Source organism: Lepisosteus oculatus, chromosome 12 (genome assembly GCF_040954835.1).
Source record: "Lepisosteus oculatus isolate fLepOcu1 chromosome 12, fLepOcu1.hap2, whole genome shotgun sequence".
Taxonomy (NCBI): domain Eukaryota; kingdom Metazoa; phylum Chordata; class Actinopteri; order Semionotiformes; family Lepisosteidae; genus Lepisosteus; species Lepisosteus oculatus.
The window spans coordinates 24,414,166-24,430,134 of NC_090707.1; the positions used below are offsets into that span (position 1 = coordinate 24,414,166).

Sequence of the window (15,969 nt, forward strand, 5' to 3'; positions counted from 1 at the left end):
CTATTTAAACATCTTGCAGGTTAACTTTGAACTATTGCACTTCATAAGTAACATAAAATTCAAAACTTTGGAGCAGAAAGAAAAACTCACAAATCTTCCAATTGAGCAACTTATTAGTCTAAAAGGCTTCAATTAATTACTGTACTATATGTAAGCTCAGACGGAATGAAAACCAGCAGCTGTTTGGGCCTCCAGGATCAGGATTTCAGAACATACAGCCTATCGGCCCAATTAAACAATTCCTCCATTACATGGTGACACTTTGGAATAACCTAGAAAAAATGCAGATGCACGGGCCCCTCAGGACCAGAACTGGACCAACCTCTTCTACACAATACCAAGTTTCAAAATAGAATCCTAACCTCATGCATAAGCATATTTCAACTCCAATATAAAGTTGAAATGTATATATTGTATATTTCTTCATATGTACAAACCGTACATCTACAATGTTGACATTTATGTGTGTGAACTAAGTACTGATACTGTACAGTCTTCACACATCTTTAAGACATTGTAATAAACATATATTTCTATTTATATATTTAAAATTGGACCTCATATTTCAACAAACTATTCTATCTTTCTATACCAGGCTCCACATTTGTATTCCATATAGTATAATTAGACATTAATATTAACATAATTCCTAATTAGCCCTGGCTGTTTCACAATGCAGAACAATTTAAAGCAGGAGTGCACAACTCAGCTCCTGTAGAGCTGGAGTCCTGCAAGTTTGCGTTGCAGTCCACCTCCTACTTGCGCTGTTGAAATAATGAGTGGTAACAACTGGAGCCCTTAAACAGATTTCCCCATCGCTTCTGATGCCCCCTTCAGTATCAGCTTGCTTGCTCTTAAAAAAGCATCATAACATTGAAAAGTGTTCTGTACAATATTAGACATTTTTGTTCTATTAATGTTACACGTATCTTCTTTATGCGATATTTAAAGCTTGATTGCTTTTTAAGTGAAGAAAAATAAGTTTGAGGCCGTATTAATTTAATATGAATTATGTCATTAATAAAAATAAATTCATGGATCTCTTACCATAAAACAAGGTCTCCAACCCTACTTTCAGGGAGTCCCACATCCAGCAAGTTTTATGTATCAGCATTAAGTCACCAGTTTCTGAAAACCTGGAAAAGTTTGATTTTGTTTAATTAAGCAAGCAGTTTGTAAAATTCAGAGATCATTTTGGATTGAACTATGATTACCCTTCTGCCCTTAAGAACCAGAGCTCTCTTAATTTAACAAATTGATTGCTTAACACTAGAACTACTATTAGGGTCAAATTGACCCCTACACCACAGAAATAATCCTACATTTTAGTTTTCATTTACATTACGTAAATGTATTTTTATTACTTTTCCTAAAATTGCATGTCACTCTATAAACCTTGATCTCATTCTGCCAAATCTGGAACAAAATAAACATCCCCACCCCACAAACCACTATAAGGGGTCAAATTGACCCCTGTATTATGTTGTACTTATTTATTTTACCTATGATTAATAAACAGTTTTGAAAATCAAGACCTCTTATATAAGATCATCAGATAATCATCAATGTCCACTTCCCAGTCCATGTCCAGACATTCAGTTAAGGCTGTAAAGTCACTCCCTGGGTGTGTGTGTCTTTTCATGTTTATATCGCATGGTTGCACTTGCTTGGAGATGGAATTGTTTGGGAGCAAGGCCAGGCTTAGCAACCAGCAAGCTGGGCTGGTCAGAGTGCAGCAGACAGTGTCTAGCAACCAGGTTGAAGGCTAAGGCTTGGCATGGAGATATAGAGGGAAACACTGGATAATACTTGATTCAGGCCACTGGCACAGGGAAACAGGGCTTCTGGAGTTGCTAGAATGATCCAATTTGGGAGTACACATAAAAGGCACCTGCACTTGCAGATTTAGTAGATAAGGAAAGTAAGTTGTGAATGTTTAATCAGTGAAATCAACAGGTCAAAAATCTACTGCGCCTTAGAAGGAGTTTGTCAAAAACCAGCACTCCAGTTGTTTTTACTGGCCTGTCTCATCCTTCATTTGCCATGACAGACCCTATGGTTGACCAGATGACTAGGCTTAAGCTCAAACTTTTAGAAAAGGTAAGTGTTTTCTGTGTTTTAATAGTAATATCACACAGACTCTGGAATCTTTCTGAAACAACAAGACTTATCAGAAGTCCACTTTAGCATAGCTTGCTTATAGAACACCATGGGGAATTTCAGTTGGTGTAGGCACTGAATTTTCTGAAAATAAAATTAATAATAATAATCCAGCAATCCATCCATTTTCACTTCACTTCTCCTGGTGAGGGTCGCGGTTAATAATAATAATAAGCTTTATTTTATATAGCGCCTTTAAAGGTGGCTTCTCAAAGCACTTTACGAAATGACAACAGCAATTACAACAATTAAAAATACACAAGATAAAGAGAATACACAGAGGAGACAGTACATGGTGGTGCTAAGTACAGTAGGAGCAGAAGGGTTAAGAATGGAACCAGTAAAGTAAAGGCTCTTCTAAAGAAGAAGGTTTTGAGTCTGGATTTGAAGGAGTTTAGAGAAGGTGACTCTCTGATATCCTTAAAGAGATAGTTCCAGAGCTTAGGGGTATAACAGGAGAAGGCCCTGTCACCCATAGAGTGTAGATGGGCTGTGGGGACAGTTAGGAGACCAGAGGAGTGAAGGTTGCGAGATGGGGAGTAGGGCAATAATAGTTAAGACAAAATTACAGTAATTATTTCCCTTTACTGTAGTGGATGGTAACAAAACACAGACAGATTGTGAATTTCAGTTAGCAATAACTTTTTGTGCATTATAAGTGAAAATTATGTTTTGTTTTCAATTGTCCTGTCATTTATCAGCACTTGTAATTTGCTCTGTTTTTTGCTGTACTTAAATTAGACTTTAAATTTACCATTGGAAGTTATGTAAGATCTTAAATGTACTTGCTTCATATCTACTGTAATTCTGTTCAATATCCATTATTGCTTGTAGTTCATACTATGACTTAGGTTCAGTTGTGATACAAAATCATATGAGTATAGGCACATGACAAAGATGTGATAGATATGGGTGATTGTATCTACTGAACTTAAAAGGCAGAATTTTGAACTTGGGTTTTAACAGTTCTTGTTACCATTTTTTTATTTTTAAATATTGTCATGGAGGAGAAGTTCCTTTTTACAGGAGAGAATTAAAATACCCATGCAAAAGAAAGGCAAGAAATGAAATTCCTTTAGTGACATACAGTATACTGAACTTTACTGTGTTATTTACATGAGATAATTCATTATTATTATTTGTATTTATTTACATTTCTAACACATAACCAAAGCAGGGCCGTCAATCATAAATGAGACTATTACTATTCCATGACTAGTAAGTAAGAAGAAGACATTGACTTCTTACTCATGGACATTATGCCTGTACATTTAGGTAGTAATTTTGGAATAAGTCTCGTATTTAGAGTATGTGATTCCCTGTTGGGTGAAGCTCTTTTTTATTTCCTATATGTGCAGCCAGAGAAGGAAATGGCAGCACTTTTCCATTTTGCAGACAGAAATGTCTTTTTAAGAAACAAGTAAAACACAACTCAACTCAATTTTCCATTCTGCAATTTTAGTTATAATTAACATTTCAAAAATCCTACAGCATTTTCATGTTTGTTAAAATTACAATGTACATAATTGATTTCACTGAATTCTATTTACTAAATTAGGCCCTTTGAGTTTCATGTTAAATAAGCTACACTGTGGCTGCTATTTTAATGTAGTATTATGGAACTTATTTTACAATTTATTATGTAATACATTTTCATACCTCCCAGAGACGCTATCATTTCGGTAAATAAAATTAGTTTAAAAAATGGCATGTATTTTCAGACATCTTGATTCATTAATATGCTCTTATACAGTATATTAAAAATCAGAGCTATATTTCAACTTTTTCTCGTTAGCAGGTGTGTTTTGTTTTTGAGCAAGGTGTGATAACCTTTTGCAGTGCTTTTACAATTGTTCCAGGGGAGATATGTTGGCTAACACAATTGATTCTGATTATCTTAGCAGGTGTACAGGGTGTTCAATCAAATCGCAGAGCAACCTGATTGCAGGCAAGCAATCAATGGTGATTTCAGCAATATAATGAATAAATATGGAGTAAATAATATGTCCTGCTTTGTAATCAGTAGGAGCCTTATTCAAAGCAATGTCTACATATAGCCACGGCAAGAATAATATTCCTCACTATCACCTAATAATTCACTCTTCAGTAGAGAGGTACTGTAGATTCCATTCAATACATGAAACATAGTTTGAAGTATTATCCATCAAATAATAATCAGCCTTGAAATCTTATGGAACCCACGTACCATATGTTATCCTGTGTTATCCTCAAATTGTGATTTTATCCCCATAGCCAGGGAGTTTCTTTAAACATCTGATCCAGTTTACTGAAGTAAATTACTGATAGTATTCAGCCAAAAAGGTTTACAGACCCTTATTTAATAAATCCTTGTGCTAAATTGAGCATTTCACATTTGTTGATGTCTATTTTCTTCCAGCAAATACTGTACTCCAGTATTCTTCAGTTGTTTTTAGCACCACTGGGAAGAATGACTTTAACAGACAAATGTTCCTCAGTTTGTTTTGCTCTGCATGCAATGTCATTCTTTGTTATCAGCTTGTGAATCCGTTTTAACCTGCAACCTGACAAGAGGATCAACGCTAATAGTGTTGATGCTATTGCAGTTCATTATTCCAAATACTGAGTGTGTCCACTAAAACAACAAACAAAATTATCCATACTAATCTCCTCCAGTCCATCAATGACAGAAGCCCAATTTTTGAGAAATTGGCCCTGAGCAAGGCCCAACTGCTCCAGGGGCACTGTACAATGTCTGACCCTGTGCTCTGACCCCAAGCTTCTCTCTGTCTGTGTGTCTTATGGAGAACAAGTTGGGGTATTCCTTATGCAAGAAATTGTATATCGCAAATAAAGTAACCTTACCTTACCTTACTGGCCATGACATAAGGTGCAATATGTATTGAATCTAGTCATTAATGGCACTAATCCGTAACAACAGAACCAACAAATGCAATATACTTCAGTACAAAAACATGGAATACATCTTAATCAAATTCCTACAACTACAATGTATTTTCAGATTATATTCCTAATCAAAGCAAGACCATCTTTCTACTTAGCAGCTCTAAGTAATAAAACCCAGTAAGTTTATTTTGCATAAGACAAAATAAGTTGCTACAAAGATTTTATCTAATTGTTTTTTAATCCAGAATTGAAGTTGGATTACTGTACCATCCAGGGAGCATTCTCAGTCTTCCTAATGCAGCAGGAACTGGGATAAACCCAGACCTAAGTTAAAAGTACTTGCAACCTGGTGATTCCCTTGAAAACTGGTGTTAATGAAGCATGCTTCATGGGGACCATCAGGCAGCAGCTGTCATATTGTAAACAAAAACTACACTTACTGTATACTACATATGTTATAACTGTGTTTTTCTATCACCTTTCATCAAATAGTTATAATGTCATGTTTGAATCACTTTTGGACAGTGTTTGTACTCTTCTTTTCTATTGTCACAAAATGAAAGTAACTCTTTGGAATCAAGAATTGATGAGCGTGCCCACATGGGCCAAACCAAATCGTCTAATGTTGTTTTACCTGTTTGGTTTCATGAGTTAATAATACTGTCAGTTCATAGTTTTGGTCTATGCATGGTTATATGCAGAGCAGAAGCCAGCTAATCCCTGTGAGTACTTTAAAACCACAACCAAGCATGACAGTATTATTCTTTTCTCCAGAGACTGGAGAATGAACGGGACAACTTGGATGAAAGATTGGAAACAGCTTTTTCCACAGCAAGTAGGTGTTTTTCTGTCTTACTGAATTTAACCAGGATAGAGTCAATCCGAATGTGTGGGAGACTTTAATCGGACTTTTGGGAACCTGTGTTTTATTTTCCCATTTAATAACAGTGATAACTTCCACCTACCCACCACCTGTCAGCTACAGATTCCTTGTAAGGGTCACAACACTCTGTAGCCTGTCCCAGAAGGACAAGATACAAGGTGTGACTACCCCTGGCCAGGATGCAAGTCCATCGCACCAATTAACCTAGCAATCATAACAGAATAACTGGAGAAAACCTATGTAGACATAGGGAGAACATTCAAAGTCCACATGTAAGTCCCCCTGTCTAAATCAAACCCACAACCACAGAGCTGTGAAGCAGCAGTGCTAAGTGTCAGGCCAGCCTGTCTCCCACTGTGACTAACACCTGATAGATCGGTTGCATTTTCATAGAATTGACCAGTTTGAATTCCTTTTAGCAGGCCATATCCAACCACTCCAGAACAGAAATTCGGGCTCCTATTTATATTTGGTGATAGGAAGAATTTCATGCAGGACTTGAACCTTCCAGACCCACAAAAATTGTACTTTGGTGCACTCATGTGGCCTGAACTGGAAATGTTTTTTAAATCAGATTTAATTGAGGGAGTTCCAGGTTGCAAAGGGGTTTGTAAGGTTGTGGCATAATAAGCAGGTTGGAAAAAACTGAAAAAAGCTTCTAATTACTTGTTTTGGCACAGGAAGCATTGGTGGACATGAGGATGCACTGCACAGCGCCCTCCGAAGAAAGAAGGACCTGCTGCAGAAACTCAGGGTACCATTCACAGTATTAATTATATTAGGACAGGTCTGACGTAAAATAACAAAATACCAAGATTCATCTCTGAACAGTCACCTTACTAATGGCAAGAATACGCTAACACAGAATGGTTTAGCCATTAGGTTTTCATCATCAACCACTAACAAGACAAGCATAACTGACCATACTTTTTTGGTCACTAGTGTCACCACTGTAATACACAAGCACAGGTTGTTATGCACCCACACCCACCTCACAGTTGGTCTTGTCCATGACACTTCTGATAAGTATACTTCCCTGTTTAGGAAAATTTCCCCAAAAGCTTACAGAGATGTATTGAATGGTGCATATAAACACAGCAATGCTAATTTAATAAATCACAAATCTTGTGAAGGGGAAAACAAGCCTGGCTGTAACATTTTTCCTTTGGCTGTGAGTAATGATGCAGAGATCTGGCATTATGCCAGCAGCCATATCACTCACAACTGGCAACCCACTGAAGCTAAGCAGGTGTGAGCCTGGTCAGTACCTGGATGGAAGACCTCCTGGGAAAAACTAAGGTTGCTGCTGGAAGAGGTGTTAGTGGGGCCAGCAGGGGGTGCTCACCCTGTGGTCTGCGTGGGTCCTAATGCCCCAGTATAGTGACGGGGACACTATACTGTAAACAGGTGCAATCCTTCGGATGAGACGTAAAACTGGTCCTGACTTTCTGTGGTCATTAAAAATCCCAGGGTGTTTCTCGAAAAGAGTAGGGATGTAACCCCGGCGTCCTGGCCAAATTTCTCATTGGCCCTTACCTATCATGGCCTCCTAATAATCCCCCTCTATGAATTGGCTTCATTACTCTGCTCTCCTCCCCACTGATAGCTGGTGTGTGGTGAGCGTTCTGGCGCACTATGGCTGCCGTCGCATCATCCAGGGAGTCCCTGTTACCTGTAAAGCGCTTTGAGTGGATTGTCCAGAAAAGCGCAATATAAGTATAAGCAAGTATTATAATAATAATCATTATTATTCATAAACCTGCTGTCAATTATGAAAGCAAATTGCACTACTTATCTTGACGTAACATTTAAATATTTGAAGCATTCCCTTAAACCTCTCTGTGAAACCAGTTGAAGACTTCGTAAAGAGTTGAAAAGAGATTCATGCCCATTGTTGCTTAGCAACTTAACCAACACAACGTTCATTTATGCTAAGCTTTCTGAGGGCTGAAAGTTAAGCTTCCAGCACCTTCACAACTGAAATTGCAAGTAAATTCTAAACTTGAAGAAACCAAAAAAGCAATACTTTGAGAAAATATTAGTATTTTTTTTATCAGTCTTGACTTTATAGCCTTGGAGGGAAACTTGTATTATCAGTTATTAACAAAAATACAGGGGAATTTGTTTAGTAATGTTTAGAAGAGGAATGCTTTTTTAACAGACTGTTACTATTTGGAGTACATTAATGTGAAGCATGTTCATGTTTTAGACCTTACTTTTGACTTACTTTTTAAGTTTACAGGTTTGCAGGTCAATGCTCTTTTACAATCATAGGGCTGGCTCTGCCCTCATTTATTAATTAAGACTTTATCAGCTTTAGAAAAGCAGGACTCAGGTGCTCCTCTTTGTGTGTGTCTTGTGTACTTTGCCATAGGAGCAGCACATGCTGGAGGAGCTGAACCGTCCACACACCTGGGGAGGGACGAAGACCAGGTACCGACAGGGCACTGACCCCCAACAGCAGCCTATTCACAACTACCAGCAGCCCCCACCCCTCCCTCAGCCACACCCCCCACGCATCATCCAGCAGATGGTGAGAGGCGACTGACTGGCCTACCCCCTTGCATGCTTGAACTTAAATACCCTTTCAAAGTGACATTAGAATAGCTTTAAAACTTAAGGTACAACTGTTCAAAGAATTATGCACATCATTCTTGGAAAAAGATTTAAATGAAGAGAGTGTAGAATTTTAAATAATGGAATATTATAAGTAGAAATTGCACTGGTTAGAAAGCAATGTGGAGAAGCGGGTGGAGTGTTGGCATTATAGTTTTGCAAAAGGTAATTCATCCAGATTGCTTCAGTTAAATTCATAGCAATATGAATAATTGCACATGCAGGCCACTTTGGATAAAAGTGTTACCTACTGTAGTTAACATTTTGGACCACTGTGATCAGTTTTGCTCACCACACTACAAGAAAGACAATGCAGTTCATAAGAGAGCAACCTGATCTTTGGTGCATTTCATACACGGGACAGATCTGGTTTTTAGCCTGGATCAAAGAATATTATGTGTGAATTTGATCCAGGTATTCACCAGTCCAGTGGACGTTAAATTTAGATGTGTTTGTGGTAGAAAACAGGGGATGCATCTTCTCACAAGTCATAGAAGTCTAAAGCAATCTTACTAGACTGTAGAAGATGACTCTGTGGGGTTCTTTTGTAATAGGCTCTCTTTGCCCTTAAACTACTAGTGAACCACATGACTATCCTGGACGTCTCCGTTAACTTTCTTAATTTTTTAGGAAACACCATTATCTACACTGTTATTCTACTCTGTATCCATTAAGGTAACACAGTTTTAGGTTTTACTTTCAGTATTGACTATGTAACCATCTGATTCATTAAATAACGTCATATGTCACCACTGTATACTGTCACCTGTCCCTTTCCTTGCCTTGAAGAGAAATGAAACAGCTTTTGAACTGTAGGTAAAACACACCATGTGGAATTTGCATGCAGGTGAAAATAAGGTTGCAATGTAGCCTCAGACTGTTGTTACATATTGAAATGTGTTCAAGTAGGTAGCTGCATCAGCATGCGTAGGCTGCTAAGGAACAAGTAAAGGTTTATTCCATGCTGAAAATAGAAGAAAAGAAACACAACGTTTTGGCTGTGGAGCCTACTTCGGGTGTCATCACATATTGAAATGTGGACAGTTTTAATTTATGCAATATTATAATTGATATACAGTATAATCCTAGAGGTCAAAGCTAGCTATTAAAAAAAAATCACAGTAGCAAACTGTTCTTCATTCTTTTATATACCAATATATAGGATTGTAATGAGGATTTAGAATGAAGCCTGCTTCTCAGTTTGCTAATGAAATCCCTGTAATGAAAGAACAGATTATAATAAACACTGCTAGATTACAGTATACTAATGCGTACTGAGGTTATGCTCTTCTTAGGAACACTTCATAATCTGGAAGCTGTTTTTCCATACGTGTTTCTGTGCTCCAGATCGCACAGCAGCCTGCAACAATTATCCAACAGTTGCCACAGCAACAACCACTGATCACACAGATCCCACCTCCACAACCTTTACCACCAATCAAATCCGGGAGCATAAAAGAAGGTGGGTTGTTGTTTTTGATATGGTGTTCATCTAAATCAGAGCACAATTAATGGATTGCAATGTAATGCAAACTACATTGAGTTTAGCGATTCTGTATATGTTATTTTTTTAAAAAGAATGAATTTTAAAATGTTGGGAATAACATTTGCTTTAAAATGTTTAATAACAATAATTCCTTACACTTCTATAGCTTTTTTCTGGACATTCCACTCAAAGTGCTTTACAGGTAATGGGGACTCCACCACCGCCAGTTGTGAGTTGTAGAGTGGCTGCTTGCTAAGTATAACAGACAGAGGATATTTGCTTATTGAAAATGGCTGCCTTCTAGAATAGACTTATTGACATACAGTTCTCAGTGTCTTCAATGGGGATGTCTTAAAAAGCTGTGAATTCTAATTGAATGAAAGCAGTTCAATCTCTTCGAGCAATGAAATATCAGTTTATTTTCACAAAGTTCTCTATAAAGCATAATAACATAAGATTTGAAATTGAAATATATTTGAAATTTGTTTGTTCCAGTTTTGAAACACATACTTTGAAACATTGGTGGCCAACCACAGAAGAAACTGGGTAGATGAAAGGCCATGAAAAATCAGTCTGATTCGTCAAATTCTTAGTCCTGCCTGGAGGTCTTGTGCTTCTACTGAGCCCAGCTGTGTTCATAACTAGCCTTATACTCATTATTGGATACTTAGACCAGTTTTATCTAACTTTTATCCTGGAGTTCTTCAGCTAGCACTTTAAAGAGACTAGAAGACCTGCAGGTACAGTAGATTGACCCTCTAGGACCATGAGTAGGGACCAACCATGCATTAGACACATAAACCGGTTGTCCCATACTCTGACTTTTGCACAAAAACAAAATGTCTGAATGAGGACAGCATGTTACTGATAATACCAACAAATTGTTGCAAGCCCAGCACAGTTTGGGGGACCAATTTTGTATTTAAAGGATACATGATACAACAATTATGATATCTTTATATTTTAATAAAGGTATACACCTTAATGGGATCCCTTCTATATGCAAACTACTTTGGGAGGAAAATCACTTTGCATCTGCAATTATTAATAATACTGAAGTAATATATATGCAATACATAAGGAAAATGTGAATTTTTCAATAAATAATGTTTTTAAGACTTTATTGACATGTTAAATTCACTAAAAAAACTTGTACATTGCAGTATTGCTATCCATGAAAATGTTACATACTTTACAAAAAGAAAATCCCACTGCCTTTTGTTTCTTAGATATGGTAGAGTTAATGTTGATGCAGAATGCCCAGATGCACCAGATTATCATGCACAACATGATGCTGAAGGCTATTCCCCCCATGGCATTTTCTCCCACTGGAGGTGGTAGACACCCTGGACCTGCTCCCAATCAGCAGTTCTCTCAGCCCAACCAGGTTGGTGACACCAGCTCTCCATCCCTGAAACTTTAAAGTCAAACCAATTGGTTGGTAAACTATGGGGCCACAGATCTTCTTGAATCGCTGTACAGTCGCAAACTATCAATATATCATATTGTAGGGATGCAAGAAGTCACAGCTCAGCTCAGTGAAAGAGAGAGGGAAAGTGTTCTATAAATGTTAAAAACAAGAATATTAGCATATTCAGGGCCTGTTTATTTACAGTAACTAGACTTCAGCAGTGCTGACAACATATAGAAACCGCTTGTTTATCATCCCAGTGCCAGTAAAGTCACTAGGGACTTGTGAGAAAAGGTGGTCAGACCCTATGCAGTGCTAAGAGAGTAGGTGTCCAAAATCCTAGGAGCGAAAGGCAGTATTACGAGGTCGGGGTAGGCAGGCTTGGTCGGGTTTCCGGAGAGTCTGGTCAAGAGTAAACAAATCCAAAAGACGCTAGGCAGAGACGAAGTCAAAGTCGGAGACAGAGCTGGGTCAGGTATCCAGAAGTCAGGTCAGAAAAGTATCTAAATCCAAACGCTGCTAGACAGAAACGAAGATGAAGCCGGAGAAAGAGCTGGGTCGGGTATTCAGAAGTCAGCTCAGTAAGGTACGCGCACAAGAGAAAGACTAAAGTTGATCTCAACAGTGAGCGAGGACTGAGAAGAGCGAGAGGGTATAATCCTGGCAGATCTGTAATGGACTGGTATCCTGTCCATGTTACGTGGACTGCAAATTGAAGAAATCTATTAGATTTAATTACCAGCTGCTATCCTATGTATGCATTTTTCAATTTTTTATTATCTTCATCATCTTCTAGGACAGTTATTTGGGCTCGCCCATCATCCTGAAGTCAGAAAAGCCCCGCGGAAGTTCAGTTCATCATCACCACCACTACACCCCTCCTCCCCTCCAATTCCCACCTTTTCCTGGACAGCTTCCACCTGTCAGCTTCCCCATGTGGCCACCTATGGTGGCCTCTAATTCCATGGGCCAGGGAGGTGGTTACCAACCATCAGTGCATCACCTGACGGGCCCCACTACACTCCCACCTCTTAACACGTAAGAATCTGCACAGCATCTGTGAGGTACAGAAACTGAAACAAGGATGTGAAGTATTGCACTAAAGGTTTCATCAATGTCCTTCTGAGCCACGTGCATTCTCAAGTTGCTTCCCTAACACACTCTTTCACAATTGATGTTGGAAGGTACTGTAAACATTTATTGGGGGTATACTTACAGTATTTAACCTAGCAAATCTCCACTGAAGCAACATTTGGAAGCAACAAATAAGGAATGAAATTATAGTGAATGCTATGGCCCATAAACTGGACTGCTGTAACACATCAATTTCCCTACGGGATTAATAAAGTATTATCTATCTATCTAAACAGCCCTTTAAGTATGACTATCCTCACAATAAATCCACTTAGACTACAACAAGAATGTAAGTTTGTGTGAAACACTAAAAATATTAGTCATGGTAAAATAAATGCAATTATTTTTATAATAAACAGTACATTGGTTCTAGAACTGAACTAAGACTGGATCCTGATATGTTTAAAGTTTTCTTTCATGAAAATTGAAAATAAAAAAATGTTGTCTTTATAAGGGTAACAATGGATGGGTTCCACAACAGAGTCCCACTGGGCCTTTGAGGTGAGCTTACCTACTTAATTACTTTTTAAAAACAGTAGCTTAAGAACTAGATAGGTACTATTTTAAAATGTCTCATTATGCTGGCTAAACCATATTTGTATTCAATGCAGCCTAGGCCAACAACTATTTTTTACGGTCTGAGAGTTCATTTGTCTTACACTTCATTACATATTCTGCACTGTGTAAATTTTAATGTGAATGTATGAATTTTTCTTAATGTAACATAATGGTTTTGCGAGCTGCATGTCTCAGACATCGGTCAAATAATTGAATAAAAAACATATCTGATGAACATTTGTCAGACAAACACATTAAAGCCACCTGCCCTATGTTTTCTGTCAAAGTAATGCTGAAGGGTATCTAATCCTTTCTTAAAAGGCTGAAACTTTTTAACCAAAATTCACCACAATTTATTCTCCTTTGTTACCCATATGGGCATGCTTCCTAAAAATCTCTGCACATAATGACAAAAAGTTGCCTTTTATCTATTGAAGTGTCCGGTGAAGTGATTATTTTAAGAGAAATGTATTTCTCTTACACTCCGAAATACTTCGGATGGTATTTCTCCTCCTTTTGTTACAGCATGTTTCTTGTGCAGATCATTTTCTTGAAAGAAAGTCTACAAATTGCTGATTCAATTCAATTTTATCTTTGTGTTGCACCCTTCAAATCAATTGGTCACATAGTGTTTTTACTGCATTAAACACAAATTATACAGATGGGGATATACAGTTAAATATGTCAAAAGGAAATTAGTGTAAGTGGATGTAAAGTAGTTTAATGTATTGTAGAGTAACAGTGTAACCATCGAGGAAGGATCAGAGAAAAACAAAAAAATAAATCTCTGGGGTTCCATGTCTCGATGGTTTTCTCCTTTCCAGAAAAAGCTGTGTGTAGCAAGAAATTATTTTAATGACAGTATACTGTATATGTGATCCATAATGGGAGAGGTTGTGCTTGAGTTTAGTGTCTGTAAACAGATATTTACTGTGAGTGGCAGTGGATGTATCGCAGTTCACTTGGCTGATCAATCTAGGATCTCTGATCTACGTTTATAGCACTTCCTTCTTATTTTGACAGGCATTTAGGTGACTATCCATTTTATCTTCACAAAGAAGTTGCATCCATCTTCAGGCAGTACCTTAAGCAATCTGACTGGGAGTGTATAGGTTGGACATTGCTGACATCCATACAGAAGGAAGGGACCAGACTGTTTGAGATCCTTGCAGATTGTTGCTACATCTTCTTTCCTGTGCAAGGCTGCAAAGGAGTGTTTCAGTATTCAAATGACTGTCCATTTTAAACTCAGTCGCTGATTATATCACTTTGAGCAAACCATGGAATGTTGATGCAGATGTATAAAAATATATGTAGTTAGAAGTTGAAATAGATTTTACGTTAAATATTCTTCATGATTCTGAATACAAATCTTCTCTTAAAAGGGGTTATTGAAAGAAAAAGCCATATTATTATATGTTATCTTAATAATGCTATATTTAGCCTGAAACGTTTGCTTCTTTTCAGTAAAGCTTTAATATATCATGTTATTTTAAAGGACTGTTTTCTCCTTAATTTAGTGCATCTATCCATATGGAATGACCTTTCCAATAGTTTCACCTACTGTTGTCACAAACTATATCTATTTCTTTCTTTTCTTTGTAAGCTATGTATTTTTGTATTTATGATTTTTTGCAAAGTGCTTGAAATTTTAATAAATGTCGATTCTAACAACATATGTTTCTTTTTGTGAAACAGTAACTGTTTATGTTTGGAACAAAATCACTATAAGACTGAATAAAAAGAAAATGAAGTAGATTATTTTACCAATTTAAAAGCCTTTTATAAACAGTCTTTTGTTTTCTGTTTGTATTCTCTAAACCAGGAAACAACTTAGTGTTTATTGTATTAAGCTCTTTGTTGGTAAATAATTGGGTTTCCAGCTGCCCTGTATTAAATTTTGAACTAGACAGACTCTATCACAATGACATAGAGATTCCTGGTTCTGGAGAGCCACCCATATATACTTCATAGCAAACATAATCAATTTATATTTAATGTGTTTTACCGGAACACATACAGTATATTTGCAAAAAGTTTTTGTCACAGAGCGTGATCCCTAAATGCAGGATAATGTTAGCTTTTGTTGCTAGCTACTCCACCTAGCAACATTAAGAGTACTAGGACCGTTTTTGCTCCACAACAGGTTCCTCTATCCTACCAGAACCATCAGTACACCCAAAGATCTGCACAGAACAGGTGTCATACATAATTACACTTTTTAATACTTTATTATCAATCTATTCATCACACAGGACCTGCGATGCGACAGATTCTATAACTGCCTACCCAATACACAGAATACATAACACAACTTAATCAAAAGAGGCACATACTCACAGAACAGTAAAAGATCCCCATGCATCCCACTTACCAAAACCCAAATTTCCCAGAGGAGCAGTCCAACATCTCTGCTCTCTAAAACCAACTCCAGTTGGTGAGCTGGCATGCTTTCTTCCACCACAGACAGAAGAAACTATTTGTAGTTTTTGATATCTCCTCAGTCTTGGCCATACTGGACAATGTGGTCTCTTATGTGCCTTCCCACCCTGTTTTGCTCTGAATCTAGCTTCGGTAGGGGAGAGGAAGATGATGCTGGAGCCTTCCTCTAATTCTCTACTAGAATCCTTAGTGTCTGAGTCCTTACCTGTGTGCTGTGGTACGAACGGTTTTACTTTAGTTTCTTCTGTCTGTGTGCCCCATGAGTCCTAATGACTGGGGTGTTTGAAGCTCCTCCTACCAGGTCACATTCTCAGGCAAGTGGAAGTCTCCCTTTGATGTCTTGGAAGTGGGCAGAGCTAACTGCTTGGGGATCATTGATCAAGTCATGCAGAT

General features: G+C 37.7%; 1 protein-coding gene across 1 annotated transcript; it reads left to right on the forward strand.

The window, feature by feature from the left end:
* The first annotated feature begins 1,739 nt into the window (after positions 1–1,739).
* On the forward strand, positions 1,740–14,798 carry c12h21orf58 (chromosome 12 C21orf58 homolog). The gene is made up of 9 exons (XM_006636717.3): positions 1,740–2,100; positions 5,821–5,881; positions 6,610–6,683; positions 8,304–8,462; positions 9,893–10,007; positions 11,261–11,418; positions 12,239–12,480; positions 13,031–13,077; positions 14,158–14,798. Exons 1-8 carry the CDS (start codon positions 2,044–2,046, stop codon positions 13,074–13,076), a joined length of 912 nt encoding a protein of 303 aa, XP_006636780.3. The 5' UTR covers positions 1,740–2,043; the 3' UTR covers position 13,077; positions 14,158–14,798.
* Positions 14,799–15,969: the final 1,171 nt, after the last annotated feature.

Excerpts from the sequence above, each read along its gene's own strand:
- c12h21orf58 (XM_006636717.3), top strand. The coding sequence starts at position 2,044 with ATGACAGACCCTATGGTTGACCAGATGACTAGGCTTAAGCTCAAACTT. Across the intron at positions 2,101-5,820 it reads AGCTCAAACTTTTAGAAAAG|AGACTGGAGAATGAACGGGA; the intron begins GTAAGTGTTTTC and ends TCTTTTCTCCAG. Across the intron at positions 12,481-13,030 it reads ACACTCCCACCTCTTAACAC|GGTAACAATGGATGGGTTCC; the intron begins GTAAGAATCTGC and ends TGTCTTTATAAG.